The 15,629-nt window shown below is 44.3% G+C and overlaps 1 protein-coding gene across 1 annotated transcript in view; it reads right to left on the bottom strand.

Moving 5' to 3' along the window:
* TANGO6 (transport and golgi organization 6 homolog) overlaps positions 1 to 15,629 on the bottom strand; it is a 258,258-nt gene that overhangs the window by 50,999 nt on the left and 191,630 nt on the right. The window contains exon 16 of the mRNA XM_037742252.1: positions 9,611 to 9,762. Within this exon, the coding sequence (XP_037598180.1) occupies positions 9,611 to 9,762 (152 nt within the window). The remainder of the gene's footprint in view (positions 1 to 9,610; positions 9,763 to 15,629) is intronic.

The following is a 15,629-nucleotide window of genomic DNA, read 5'->3' as shown; positions in this document are numbered from 1 at the left end:
TTTTTTTACTTTTTGTAGACACAGGGTCTCACTATGTTGCCCAGGCTGGTTTTGAACTCCTGGGCTCAAATGATCTGCTCACCTCGGCCTCCCAAAGTGCTAGGAGTACAGGTGTGAGCCACTGTGCCTGGTATGAAAACATTTATTGAGAGACAATATAGAAGACTGGTTAGGAACATGAATTCTGAAACCAACTGCCTGCATTCAACTTCTAGTTGCACAACCTTGGCAACTTATTTCTCTGTGCCTCAGTTCCCTCTATGAAAACTGGATCAGTTGACATCTGTAAGGCACTCAGGAGTATAGAGTGCTTGCTATGCTGTTATGACTATTTTTTTTCAGACATGGTCTCACTCTGTTGCCCAGGCTGGAGTATAGTGGTACTATCACAGCTCACTGCAGCTTCTGCCTCCCGGCTTCAAGTGGTTCTCCCACCTCAGCCTCCTGAGTAGCTGGAGGCTACAGGGGTATACCACCACACCTGGCTAATTTTTGTACTTCTTGGTAGAGATGGGATTTTACCATGTTGCCCAGGCTGGTCTTGAACTCCTGACCTCAAGTGATCTGCCCACCTCAGTCTTCCAAATTGTTGAGGTTAAAGGTGTGAGCCACCGTGCCCAGGCTTGCTATGACTATTTTTGAAACACATAGGAACTAGCCTTTTCAACCAGCCTTCCCCATTCTTCATTAAATACTGTATTAATCAGCCAACACTTAGCATCCACTATATACCAAGCACTGTGATAGGTAGTAGGAGGTATGACAAAGTGAATCAAAATGGGTTTTGCCCTTGTGGTGTTCACAAGAACACTCCTGGGATTGATTCTGTAAAAATGGTCCAGGTCTCGAGAAGTGGGGCAGGGTCACTGGACAAGAGGCTTGCCAGGAAGGACCCCAAAGCAGCAGTTCCTCACCTCAGTTTTTGTTTTTTTTTTTATGAGATGGAGTCTTGCTCTGTTGCCAGGCTGGAGTGCAGTGATGTGATCTTGACTCACTGCAACCTCTGCCTCCCACATTCAAGTGATTCTCCTGCCTCAGCCTCCCGAGTAGCTGAGATTACAGGCGCACACCACCACGACCAGCTAATTTTTTGTATTTCTTTTAGTAGAAATGGGGTTTCCCCACGTTGGCCAGGATGGTCTCGATCTCTTGACCTCGTGACCCACCTGCCTTGGCCTCCCAAAGTGCCGGAATTACAGGTGTAAGCCACAGCGCCTGGCCCTCACCTTAGTTTTAAGGCTGAATCATAAAGGAGGTCCTAGGGTCACAAATGGTGCTTTTCTTTGTGTCAGCACACATGGTAGGCAAACAACCCATTACCTATTTGCACTTCATTTCCAAAGGCTAAATAAGCAAAGCTTGATTCTTGCTGTGAGCCAGGAAGCCATAAAGTAACAAGGCCTTTCATGATGTGGTCCCTGCCTGCCCTTTCTTGCCTCAGCTTCTGCCACCAACTAACCCCCCACCCCTTCACTCCAGCCTTGGGGACCTTCCTAAACATGTCAGGCCGTCTCATGGCCTTTGCACAGCTACTCCCTCTGCTGAAATGCTCACTTCTGCCTTTTATGCCTGCCTAATTTCTACTTGCTCTCTGGATTCAGCTCCAAGGATCTCTTCCTCCAGGACATCTTTGCCAATACCTGAACCTAACCAAGGGACTCCTCAAAGGTGCTCCCATAGCACCTATTCCAGTAGACCGTAATTGTAATCACTGATGTCTTATGTCTTCCACCAGATTACCCATGCCCAGAAGACAAGGTGGTATCTGACAGGGTTTTTGTATCCTCAGCCCTTAACAAGGCAGTTGTTTTGAAAACATATGGCTGGGGACATCTAGAGGACATTGGTCACTCTGTTCTTATTTCCTTTTTTTTTTTTAGATGGAGTCTTGCTGGAGCGCAGTGGTACAATCTCGGCTCACTGCAACCTCTGCCTCCCAGGCTCAAGTGATTCTCCTGCCTCAGTCACCTGAGTAGCTGAGATTACAGGTGCTCACCACCACTTCCAGCTAATCTTTATATTTTTGGTAGAGATGGGGTTTCACCATGTTGGCCAGGCTGGTCTCGAACTCCTGACCCTTAGGTCATCCACCCACCTCAGCCTCCCAAAGTGCTGGGATTATAGGCATGAGCCACTATACTCGGCCTGTTCTTATTTCCTTGATGCTCATCCTCATCACTGTCATCATCAGCCCCCTTCAAATGACCAAGATGTTCCTTAAGAAAAATCTTAATGTAGAAAAATAAAAATGTCTTTACTAGAATGTCACCTTCTGAGTAAGGTTCACTTGATGCCCTGTTTAGCACTGAAACTGCCCTACCACCTAAGACTATAATCCTGATCAGTTTCCCTTACTTTACTTTTTCTTTTTTCCACAGCACTTATCATTGTCTAATATATTAGATACTTTACTTATTGATTATATATAGCATTTATTATCAGTCTACTCTCTCTAGAATGGAAGCTCTATGAAGACGGGAATCATTGCCTATTTTGAAGAGTGGTATGTCTTAGGTGTCCAGAATACTGCTTGGCATGTAGTAGGCGCTCAATAAAATTGTTGAATCATTATATCAAACATATACTTGTAACAATCTTGCATTATAGGTATTTTCATCCCATTTTCTACATCAAGAAACTGAGCTCAAAGTCATTTGCTCAAGTGAATGCAGGTAAACAGATGGTATAGCTGGGCTCTCATTCATTCCATTCCCAAGTGTGTCTGGCAGTTTTGTTATCTTTTGTTAATAGGTCAGGTGGGTCTCTTGACAGATGTTTCTTGAATGTTACAAAATCTGCTTTAGCTGAATCTTCTTAATCAACCAAAACCAAGCAATTTCTCTAACACTTTTGATAGTAAATCATATGCTGCTAGCATGCTACAGTTTCCTGTAGAAGAGAAGAGTCTAGGAATTCAAAAAGAAATATAGTCTCAATGTTTTGAGTTCAGAAGCTGTGATATTCAGGTACTGTTCAGGTTCATTCGTTTTATAAAGCATATAGATCCCATCAAGTCTCAGCTGGTCCACTTGGAGATGGGGAACATTTTTCTGAAATTCATGGCTATTTTAAATTTTCTTTCTTTCTTTCTTTTTTTGTAAACTGGACATGGTGATGTGTAGCTATAGTCCCAGCTACTCCGAGGCTGAGGCAGGTGGATCACTTGAGTCCAGGAGTTCGAGAGCAGCCTGGACAACATAGCGAGATCCCCATCTCTAAAAAAAAAATGTGTGTGTGATTGTACCAATAACTCTGAATGTACTAAAAACCATTGAATTGCACACTTCATTTTTAAAAATTTTTTTTTTTTTTTTTTTTTTTTTTTTGAGACGGAGTTTCACTCATGTTACCCAGGCTGGAGTGCAATGGCGCGATCTCGGCTCACCGCAACCTCCGCCTCCTGGGTTCAGGCAATTCTCCTGCCTCAGCCTCCTGAGTAGCTGGGATTACAGGCACGCACCACCATGCCCAGCTAATTTTTTGTATTTTTAGTAGAGACGGGGTTTCACCATGTTGACCAGGATGGTCTCGATCTCTTGACCTCGTGATCCACCCGCCTCGGCCTCCCAAAGTGCTGGGATTACAGGCTTGAGCCACCGCGCCCGGTGTAATTTTTTAATTTTTTTTGAGACAAAGTCTCGCTCTGTCACCCAGGCTGGAGTGCAGTGGTGCAGTCTTAGCTCACTGCAACCTCTGCCTCCTGTGGTCAAGCGATTCTACTGCCTCAGCCTCCTGAGTAGCTGGGATTACAGGCATGTGCCAACACGCCTGGCTAATGTATTTTGTATTTTTGGTAGAGAGGGGGCTTCACCATGTTGGCCAGGCTGGTCTTGAACTCCTGACCTCAAGTGATTTGCCTGCCTTGGCCTCCCAAAGCGTTGGGATTATAGGAGTGAGCCACTGCACCTGACCTGAACTATTACACACTTTAAATGGATGAATTGTATAGTGTGTAGTCTATCTCAATAAAGCCATTATTTAAAAATAATAATATTTGGAAGATCAGGTGCAGTGACTCATGCCTGTAATCCCAGCACTTTGGGAGGCTGAGGCAGGTAGATCACCTGAGGTCAGGAGTTTGAGACCAGCCTGACCAACATGGTGAAACCCCATCTCTACTAAAAATACAAATATTAGTTGGATGTGGTAACATGTGCCTGTAATCCCAGCTACTCGGGAGGCAGTGGCAGGAGAATCACTAGAACCCAGGAGGCGGACGTTGCCGTGAGCCGAGATCGTGTCATTGCACTCTAGCCTGAGCAACAAAGCAAAACTTCATCTCAAAATAAATAAATAAATAAATACAACTGGGTTTGGTTCAGATCATAGACCAGCAACTTGTTTTAGTACATGGTTTACAGTTCAGTTTGGTTTGAGTTATGTAAAGAGACCAAGAAAACAGAGAAAAAATTGTGGGAATCATTTCAATATCAGACCCAGAAAAGTTACACTATTCTGAAATCTTCAGACAATATAACCAAATAGACCTCTTAAGTATTACAAGTTAATCATACTAAAGAACAAGGATTTGCTAAGTCCATCTAAAACAGGATGAGATGCCTAACTGTTCACATATATTAGAGCACTTGGGTTTTAAGTAGGTGCTTAAAATTATTGTTTCAAGTTATTAAAAAAAGAAGATATAAAACTGGGGAACAGGGGTATGCCTGGTGATCCCTTAGAGAAGACTCAAAGGAAAGAACTAACATGTAACTTTCCTGAAAATCCTAGGTTAAAATTTAATGACAAGAGTAGCCCTTATAACTAAATAAAGCAAAATATATAAAGCTTAAGAATCAGGAAATACCATAAATTCAAGTGAATGCATACATCTGTGAGTGTGCTTCTCTGCTTACTGATATGACACAACTGCCAGACATTGAAGAAAATTCCCTCTCAGGGCTGGGCTTGGTGGCTCTCACCTGTAATCCTAGCACTTCGGGAGGCCGAGGTGCTGGCATCACCTGAGATTGGGAGTTAGAGACCAGCTGGCCAAGATGGTGAAATCCCATCTCTACTAAAAACACAAAAATTAGCTGGGCATGGTGGCTCACGCCTGTAATCCCAGCTATTCAGGAGGCTAAGACAGGCGAATCACTTGAGCCCAGGAGGTGGGGGTTGCAATGAGCTGAAATTGCACCGCTGTACTACAGCCTGGAGAACAAAGCGAGATTCCATCTCAAAAAAAAAAAGGAAAAAGTCCCCTCAGTAGGTCCTTTTTAAGATTTGATCCTCTCACTGCTGGAACCTGGGAGGCAGAGGCAGCAGTGAGTTGAGACTGTAGCAGTGGGTTGAGACTGCACCACGGCACTCCAGCCTGGGTGACAGAGCAAGACTCCGTCACAAACAAACAAAAATATTTGATCCTCTCCATTCACCTTTTCATTCTGCCATGCCCTACTTTGATAAGACACATGCCATTTTCCCCAGCTAGCAGGCCCAGCCTACAGAGGAGGGCAGCATGCAGCTCGCTTTGCCCTGCTCTCTGAACAACCCACGGCCTCAACCCAGGGGTCCATGCAGCCTGCCGGCTATGACATATTGACCTATGATACAATATCACCCACAAAGAAAGTTATTGTGAAAATGGACACTCAGATAGCCCTTCCTTCTGCGTGTTATGGAAGAGTGGCTCCATGGTCTGGTTTGGCTGCAAAACACTTTATAGATGTAGAAGCTGGTGTCGAGAGAAAGATTATAGTGTAAATGTTGGTGGTATACTGTTCTATTTTGGCAAAGAAAAGTTTGAAGTTGGCGGGTGGGGTGGCTCACGCCTATTATCACAGCACTCTGGGAGGCTAAGGTGGGCGGATCACTTGAGGTCAGGAGTTTGAGACCAGTCTGGCCAACATGGTGAAACTCTATCTCTACTAAAAATTCAAAAATTAGCTGGGCATGGTGATGAGTACCTGTAATCCCAGCTACTTGGGAGGCTAAGGCAAGAGCATCGATTGAACCTGGGAGGCGGAGGCTGCAGTGAGCTGAGATCACGCCACTGTACTCTAGCCTGGGCGACAGAGTGGGACTCTGTCTCAAAAACAAAAAAAGTTTGAAGTCAAAAAAGGAAAAAAGGTGCATAGCTCATTTGTGAACAATTTTTTTTTATCCAGGAATAGAAGAAGTTTAAGATTTGGATGACACTGAAAGGGGTTCAGGAGGTTTTGGTTCCACTAGAAAGAATTAAAATTTATGCTGAGAACAGAAAATGAGAAATCATACCTTGTCTTAAAAATAACCTAGTGAAAAAAAAAAAAAAAAAGGCCAGGTGCAATGGCTGACACCTGTAATCTCAGTGACATCTACAGGAGGCAGCCAAATGCCTAGGTGGATAGGGGCAGGTACCTGGTGAAACCTCACCTCCAAGCCCAAGAGAGTTTAAAGCCCAAAAGCCAAGCTACAAGTTAAACTCTGACTGGATTGAAAGCTTGTCTTCTTGTTTGACACACTTTCCTCTGATTGGTCCCCACCATTCACCTATTTTACATATACCTACCCTTTCTTAATTGGTTTCCTATACTGTTGCGCCCACCTTTGAGTGGTGCCTTTGTTTTAACCTTTTTTTTGCATACTAACAAATGAATCAGCATGAATCTTGTGCTTCAGACATCAGCAGAGGGGGAGATGGGTGGATGTCATGGAAGAGACAACTTGACATTGCGGAAGACAACCTGCCCTTCACGTCCTCTCTCCAGCTCCCTTCTCTGCTGAGAGCTGTTTCTCACTTAATACAATTATTCTCCGCCCTCCTCACCCTTCAATGTCCAGTGTATCCTCATTTTTCTTGGGTGTGGTACAAGAGCTTGGGAACTGCAGAACATGGTACAAGCTATAACACAGGTGAGCTGGGGCATGCCAGCATAGCTGAGTGAGGCCAGGGTGGGGTGTTCCTGGCCAGAGGTCCCTGGCTTGCAAAGTGTCTGAGAAGAAAAATCCTACATCACCAGCACTTTGGGGGGCCAAGGCAGGAGGATCACTTGAGTCTAGGAATTCAAGACCAGCCTGGGCAACATAGTGAGACCCTGTTTCTACAAAAAACAAAAAATGATTAGGTGAGTGTGGTGGCATGTGCCAGTAGTCCCAGCTACCTGCAAGGCTGAGGTTGGAGGACTGCTTGAGCCGAGTTCAAGGCTGTGGCAAGCTATGATTGTGCCACTAAACTCCAGCCAAGGTGATAGAGCAAGACCCTGTCCCTACACACACACACACACACACACACACACACACACACACGTTTGATTCACTGTTCAATGTAGTCAGCCCTAGCATACTGAATGTTGTAAAAAGAAGCCAGCATTACAGTTTTCTAAGTTGTAGTTCTTATGAAGTTATGTGCTCTATATGAGAAGTCTGGATCTCTTATCAATAAACAGGTGGTCAGATGTGGTGGCTCATTCCTGTATTCCCAGCACTTTGGAAGGCTGAGGCAGGTGGATCATCTGAGGTCAGAACTTCAAGGCCAGCTTGGCCAACATGGCAAAATGCTGGCTCTACTACAAATATAAAAATTAGCCAGGTGTGGTGGCTCATGCCTACAACCCCAGCACTTTGGGAGGCCAAGGCAGGTAAATCACTTGAGATCAGGAGTTCGAGACCAGCCTGGTCAACATGGAAAAACCCTATGTCTACTAAAAATACAAAAATTAACCGGGTGTGGTGGCATGTACCTGTAATCCCAGCTACTCAAGAGGCTAATGCAGGAGAATTACTTGAAACTTGGAGATGGGGGTTGCAGTGTGCCGATAATGTGCCACCGCACTCCAGTCTGGGTGAAAGAGTAAGAGACTCCATCTCAAAAAAAAGGTAATTTGTGGCCGGGCGCAGTGGCTCACGCCTGTAATCCCAGCACTTTGGGAGGCCGAGGCGGGTGGATCACGAGGTCAAGAGATCGAGACCATCCTGGTCAACATGGTGAAACCCCGTCTCTACTAAAAATACAAAAAATCAGCGGGGCATGGTGGCGTGTGCCTGTAATCCCAGCTACTCAGGAGGCTGAGGCAGGAGAATTGCCTGAACCCAGGAGGCAGAGGTTGCGGTGAGCCGAGATTGCGCCATTGCACTCCAGCCTGGGTAACAAGAGTGAAACTCTGTCTCAAAAAAAAGGTAATTTAAACTGTATTTCACTTATTTATAATCAACTTATAAGGCATCTTCTTCCAAAAAACAATTTAAGGTGGTCATATACATTGATAGTAAAGACTCCTGGCCACATGTTAACTAGTCTTTTTCTGTCTATCATCATTTATAAATAGCAGAGTGAGTGTACACAGTAGATACTCAAGATATATACTGAAATATTTATGAGTACATACATACAAGGCAAAGGTACAATTTAAGAGGCTAGAGGAAGACACTCATAGAGGCCAGGGGTGACAGACACATTTCATTAAGTAACAAACTCTGAGTTCAAGTGCGGTGGCCCATGCCTGTAATCCTAGCACTCTGGGAGGCTGAGGCAGGCGGATCACCTGAGGTCATGAGTTTGAGACCAGCCTGACCAACATGGCAAAACTCCATCTCTACTAAAAATACAAAAATTAGCCGGGTGTGGTGGCACATGTCTGTGGTCCTAGCTACATGGGAGGCTGAGGCAGGAGAATGGCTTGAACCTGGAAGGCAGAGGTTGCAGTGAGCCGAGATTGTGCCACTGCACTCCAGCCTGGGTGACAGAGCGAAACTCTGTTTCAAAAAATAATAATAATGATAAAAAAGCTCTGAAACCAGAGGAGCTTCTATCCCCGACACCTTGTATGGCTATCATTTTGACTGTTCACCATTCATCTTTTCGATCATTTACTGCTACTACATAGCAGGCACTGGGTGTGAAATGCTGAGCAAAATATGGAACTTAAGTGTTTTTTTTTTTTTTTGGGGTAAACAACACCATCTCCCTGAACACAGGGTACCCGGGCCAAAGAGGGTCAGAGTATTTGCCTGAGATTTTTCTGTGAGTGAAAATAAGACTCACAGATGGCCTGGAGACTCAGGGTAAAGTTCTATCTACTCTTCCTAAAGGTTTCTCCAATTGTGTCAGTTACATGGGAATCTTTATGATAAATCATCTTTTATTGCTCAAGGTAGGTTAAGATGACTTCCTCTCAGCTGCAACTATGAAATCCTTACTAACATAATTTTGTTTTAGTTTTTTTGAGACAGAGTCTCGCTCTGTTGTCCAGGCTGGAGTGTAGTGGCATGATCTTGGCTCACTGCAACCTCCGCCTCCCAGGTTCAAGCGATTCTCTTGCCTAAGCCTCCTGAGTAGCTGGGATTACAGGCATGCACCACTACACCTGGCTGATTTTTGTAATTTTAGTAGAGACAGGGTTACGCCGTGTTGACCAGGCTGGTTTTGGATTCCTGGCCTCAAGCAATCTACCCACCTCAGCCTCCTAAAGTGCTGGGATTACAGGTGTGAGCTACTGTACTAACATAACTTTCAATATACATGTGTGACAGATGAAGCCTTGGGAAGTTCAATGACTTACTTGCCCTGTCTCATAGGGAGGCAGTGGCAGATCTGCAAAAAGAGCCCAGGTCTCCTGACTCCCAATCCCAAGATGCATCATAGGTCCAAGTGAAATACGCTTTAGAGAAAGGAATCAAAATACAATACCTCATGGACCACGGAGCCCAGTAGAAAGTCCAGTCTCTGGCACAGCTCACCAAGGTTGGCCAAGCTGCTAGCCCTGTGAGCACCATCAGGGTCTCTCACTCCCCTCAGGAAGGTGTGGATCAAAGGTTCTCGATACTTTGAGACCATGTCTCCTATAGGAAAAAGGAAGAAATCAAAATCCTTTAAAACAAAAATTTAACTTCTTAAAAAAGGAAGAATGATATTTCCATGGTACACTGCATGATGTTTTATTCTTTTTTTCTTTTTATTTTTTTTTGAAACAGGGTCTCACTCTGTCACCCAGACTGGAGTGCAGTGGCACAATCATGGCTCACTGCAGCCTCAACCTCCTGGGCTCTGGTGGTTCTCCCACCTCAGCCTCCTAAGTAGCTGGGACTACAGGTGCATGCCACCATGCCTGGCTAATTTTTGTATTTTTTTGTAGAAATGAGGTTTCACCATGTTGCCCAGGCTGGTCTTGAGCTCCTGGACTCAAGCAATTTATCTGCTTTGGCCTCCCAAACTGCTGAGATTACAGGAGTGAGTCACCACACACGGCCAATGTCTTATTCTTTTCAAAGTACTTGCATAACTATTAAAAATCATGCCCTGCAGGAATATTTCATGTTATAAAAAAATTCATGATGTATGGTTTTGTAAAAAAGCATGTAGAGTCTCAATTTTATTCTAAAAAGTCTACATATAGAGATAAAATATGTGAAGATATTCCCCATAGTGTTACTACCAGTTACCTTCCGAGTCTTATAGAGAAAAACTTCAAAAATTTACATATACCTACAAAAAAAAGTATATATCATAAGTATATAGCTTGATAAACTTTCAGAAACCAGCCCAACTATAATTAGCCCATGGTCACACAAATAGCAAGTGTGGCCCCCAGGCTAGACCCTAGACCCCAGTCATCAGCCTACTTTTTCCTATCCTATCCTGCTGTCTGCTTAGATAAGCAAATTGAGTGAAAAACAAGCATTTTGGGTCCTCAAGAAAGAGAACTATGATTATTTGACAAGTATTTTTCAAGAGGCCTAGTATGTGCTAAGCATTGTTCCACATGCTTGGTAGACGCCACGAAACAAGACACCATGGTTCCTGCCCTTCTGTGGCTTATATTCTAGTGTAAATTACTTGGAATGTTAGAAGGTAATACATACTATAGGGGCAAAAAAAGTAAAACAGATAAGGGAAATAAGGAATAATGGGAATGGTGGCCGACTTCACGTTTTTTTTTTTTAAATATTTATTTATTTATTTTGACTTCAGGTTTTAAAAACATGGTAAAGGTAGACTTCATTGAGATGGTGACTTTTATTTTTGAGACGAAGTCTCACTCTTGTCCCTTAGGCTGGAGTGCAGTGGCATAATCTTGGTTTACTGCAACCTCCGCCTCCTGGGTGTAAGTGATTCTCCTGCCTCAGCCTCCTGAGTAGTTGGGATTATAGGCGCCAGCCACGATGCCCAGCTAATTTTCAAATTTTTAGTAGAGACGGGGTTTAACCCTGTTGGTCAGGCTGGTCTTGAACTCCTGACCTCAGGTGATCCATCCGCCTCAGCCTCCCAAAGCGCTGGGATTATAGGCATGAGCCACCGCACCTGGCCGAGATGGTGACATTTAAACAAAGACTGGAAAGTGAGGGTATCAGCCATGTGTATTTCTGGGAGAAGAGCATACCAGGAAGAGGGAACAGCCAGTGTGAAAACCCAGGAGCACACCTGGCATGTCTGAGAATAAAAAGGAAGCCCTGGATGAGACTAGAGAAGTAAGGGCAGGGATGGGGAGGCAGTGTAGACCATGAAAGGCCTTGTAAGACACTGCAAGGACTTTTTCTTGGAATAAAATGAGAGGCCTTTGGAGGATTTTGAGCAAAGCAGTGCAAGTTTCACTCACTCTGGCTGCAGTGCTGAGTACAGATTGTTGGGCACTGTGTATGTCCAGGGTGGAACAAGGGTCCAAGGTAGGAACCTACCACAGTAGGTGGCTGGAGAGAGACTATGGCAACTTGAACAGTAGAGGTGGTGATAAGAAGATTCTGCAAATACATACACACACAGAGAGAGAGAGAAAGAAGGGGATGGGTCTTGCTCTGTCACCCAGGCTGGAGTGATCACAGTTCACTGCAGCCTCAATCTCCCAGGCTCAAGTGATTCTCTCACCTCAGCCTCCAGGGTAGCTGGGAACACAGGTGTATGCCATCACAAGCCTGACTAATTTTTTAATTTTTTTTGTAGAGGCAGGGTTTCACTATGTTGCTCAGGCTGGTCTTGAACTCCTAAACTCAAGTGATCCTCTTGCCTCTACCTCCCAAAGTACTGGGATTACTGGCGTAAGCCACTATGCCTAGCCAGATTCTGTGCATGTCTGTGTGTGTGTGTGTGTGTGTGTGTGTGTGTGTGTGTGTGTGTTTTGTTTTTATTTTTTTCATGAGACAGTCTCACTCTGTTGCCCAGGCTAGAGTGCAGTGGTGTGATCTCAGCACACTGAAAACTCCTGCCTCAGCCTCCCAAAAAGCTGGGACTACAGGTGCTGGCCACCATGTCTGGCTAATTTTTGTATTTTCAGTAGAGACAGGCTTTCAGCATGTTGGCCAGGCTGGTCTCTAACTCCTGACTACGTGATCTGCCTGCCTTGGCCTCCCAAAATGCAGGGATTAAGGCGTGAGCCACCGTGCCTGGCCCGGAGTCTGCATATATTTTAAAGATAGAGCCAACATGACTTCCTGATGACTCCAAGAATGACTTGCAGGATTTTTGCTTTTGAGACTGGGAGGATGAAGTTACTATCAGCTGAGATGGCAAAGTCTCTATATGAGGCAGGAGGAAGGATCAGGGTTCAGTTTTAGACATGTTAAGTAGGTAGTTGAAGACACATGTGTATAGAGTTCAGAAGAGAGGTTTGGGCTAGAGGTGAATACTTTGGAATCAATGGAATATGGATTATATTTAAACCCTTGAAACTATGAGATATGATTACAAAGGGAGGGAGTATAGGCAGGGAAGAGGACCAAGGGTAAGGCCTGGGCCCTTCAACATTAAGAGGTCTGGGAAGGGAGGAACCAGCAAAGGAGACTGAAAAAGAATAACCTGTCAGGTAGGAGAAAAATTGGAGTGATATCCTAGAAATTAAGGGAGAAAAGTATAACAGAGGAGGAAATGGTCAATTGCATCAAAAGCTTGTCATATGTCAGGTAGAAAGAAGACTAAAAATTGACAATTAGATTGAGTAGAAATGAAGTCACTGTTGACCTTGACAAGAATGGTTCTGACACACTGATAGGGGTGAAAGCATGACAAGAGTGGATTTAAGTCAGAATGGGAGAACAACAACAGGAAACAGAGAGATCACTTAAGGAATTTTTTGCAAAGCAGATCAAAGAAATGGGGGGATAGTCAAGGAAGTGGGGTCAAGAGATTCCATTCCATTCCACTCCACTCCACTCCACTCCATTCCATTTCACTCCATTCCATTCTTTTATTTTTGAGATGGAGTCTTGCTCTGTCACCCAGGCTGGAGTGCAGTGGCGCGATGTTGGCTCACTACAACCTCCGCCTCCCAGATTCAACTATTCTCCTGCCTCAGCCTCCTGAGTAGCTGGGATTATAGGCGCATGCCACCATACCTGGATAATTTTTTGTATTTTTAGTAGAGACGGGGTTTCACCACGTTGGCCAGGCTGGTCTCAAACTCTTGACCTCAGGTCATCTACCCTCCTCGGCTTCCAAAAGTGTTGGGATTACAGGCACGAACCACTGTGCCTGGCCTTTATTTTGTTTTTAAAGAGTAGAAATAGCAGCATGCTAAGACATTCTGAATTGAATGTGTTTTATGCATGTATTTCTACACATGGAAGCAATATCTTCCCCCATTGGTGTACCAAGAACCAAAGCTGTTTTGGCTTTATCTTGATTCTGAGGTCCTAATTCCAGAACCCAAGTATAGAACATTCTGCCTTTGGCCCTAAGGATACATAATATCTATATGGGGACAAAATGTTTTCTGAAGCATTTGTTTAAAGTCACCTTTTTTTTTTTTTTTTTTCAGTTGGGGACTTTCTGTGTCACCCAGGCTGAAGTGTAGTGGTGCCATCACAGGTCGTTTGCAGCCTTGAACGCCTCTTGAGTCAAACGATCCTAATGCCTCATCCTCCCAGGTAGCTGGGAATATGCCATTGCTCCTGGCTATGTTATTTTATTTTTTTTGCAAGGCAAAGAGTCTCGCTTTGTTGCCCAGGCTGGTCTCGAACTCCTGGCTTCAAGTGATACTCCTCCCTTGTCCTCCCAAAGTGCTAGGATTACAAACATAAAGTCATCTATTTTTAATCACCAAAATGATGATCTATACTGATAAATCAATGACCTGTCCTACCAATCCCAGCTCAAATGCCACTTCCTTTGTGGAACCTCCTCTGCCCCTCAGTCAACTTCAATTAGTCCTCCTGGAAAGTCTCACAATACTTTGTGCTTGAGTCTCTTTGGGTTAAATCACATTTGTCACTAATGTCTTGGTTCCTAGATGTTTTAAGCCTGTATCTATTTCTCCCATAAGACTATAAATTCCTTGAGGATAGAACTTTGACTGCTTCATCTCTGATCCCATCAGTTCTTTTTTTTTTTTTTTTTTTTTTTTTTTTTTTTTTTTTTTTTTTTTTTTTTTTTTTTTTTTTTTTTTGAGACGGAGTTTCACTCTTGTTACCCAGGCTGGAGTGCAATGGCGCGATCTCGGCTCACCGCAACCTCCGCCTCCTGGGTTCAGGCAATTCTCCTGCCTCAGCCTCCTGAGTAGCTGGGATTACAGGCACGCACCACCATGCCCAGCTAATTTTTTGTATTTTTTTTAGTAGAGACGGGGTTTCACCATGTTGACCAGGATGGTCTCGATCTCTTGACCTCGTGATCCACCCGCCTCGGCCTCCCAAAGTGCTGGGATTACAGGCTTGAGCCACCACGCCCGGCCCCCATCAGTTCTTGGCAGCCTTTTCGTATAGAGTCCATGAGCTGCATAATGATATTTCGGTCAATGATGAACTGCATATACAACAGTGGTCCCATCAGATTATAGGAGGGTACACATAGAAACCTGATATGTGGCATTTGATACTGGCATTGCAGATCAAATTGGGGAAATAATTAGTATTCAGTAATGGTGCTGGGACATTTGATTTTCCATAAGAAAAAAAATATATAAATATCATCTAGGTTTTTATAGGTACCTTCTATGATGTTTGTACAATGACAAAATCACCTAATTACACATTTCTCAGAACGTATTCCCATTGTTAAGCAAAGCACGACTGTACTAGGTACAGGAAATGGTAATGCTGAATTAATTTTATTCAACAAAACATAATTAGATACTAGGTATCATGCTAATATTCTAGGAATACAAGAATTGATAAGGTGGGCACTTTGGGAGGCTGAGGCAGGCAGATCGTTTGAGGTCAGGAGTTCGAGACCAGCCTGACAAACAAGGTAAAACCCTGTCTCTATTAAAGATACAAAAATTAGTCAGGTGTGGTGGTGCATGACTGTAATGCCATCTACTCAGAAGGCTGAAGCAGGAGAATCGCTTGAACTTGGGAGGCGGAGGTTGCAGTAAGCTGAGATTGCGCCACTGTACTCCAGCCTGGGAGACAGAGTGAGACTCCTTCTCAAAACAAAACAAAACAAAAGAGAATGGATAAAGTATTCTTTTTACCCTTTCAGAAGCCCAAAGTAGGGCTGGGTGCGGTGGCTCACTCCTGTAATCCCAGCACTTTGGGAGGCCGAGGCCGGTGGATCACGAGGTCAAGAAATCGAGACCATCCTGGTCAACATGGTGAAACCCTATCTCTACTAAAAATACAAAAAATTAGCTGGGCATGGTGGCGTGTACCTGTAATCTCAGCTACTCAGGAGGCTGAAGCAGGAGAATTGCCTGAACCCAGGAGGCGGAAGTTGCGGTGAGCCGAGATCGCGCCATTGCACTCCAGTCTGGGTAACAAGAGTGAAACCCTGTCTCAAAAAA

Source organism: Cebus imitator, unplaced genomic scaffold (genome assembly GCF_001604975.1).
Source record: "Cebus imitator isolate Cc_AM_T3 unplaced genomic scaffold, Cebus_imitator-1.0 Scaffold118, whole genome shotgun sequence".
Taxonomy (NCBI): domain Eukaryota; kingdom Metazoa; phylum Chordata; class Mammalia; order Primates; family Cebidae; genus Cebus; species Cebus imitator.
This window is presented reverse-complemented; position numbering and strand designations above follow the sequence as displayed.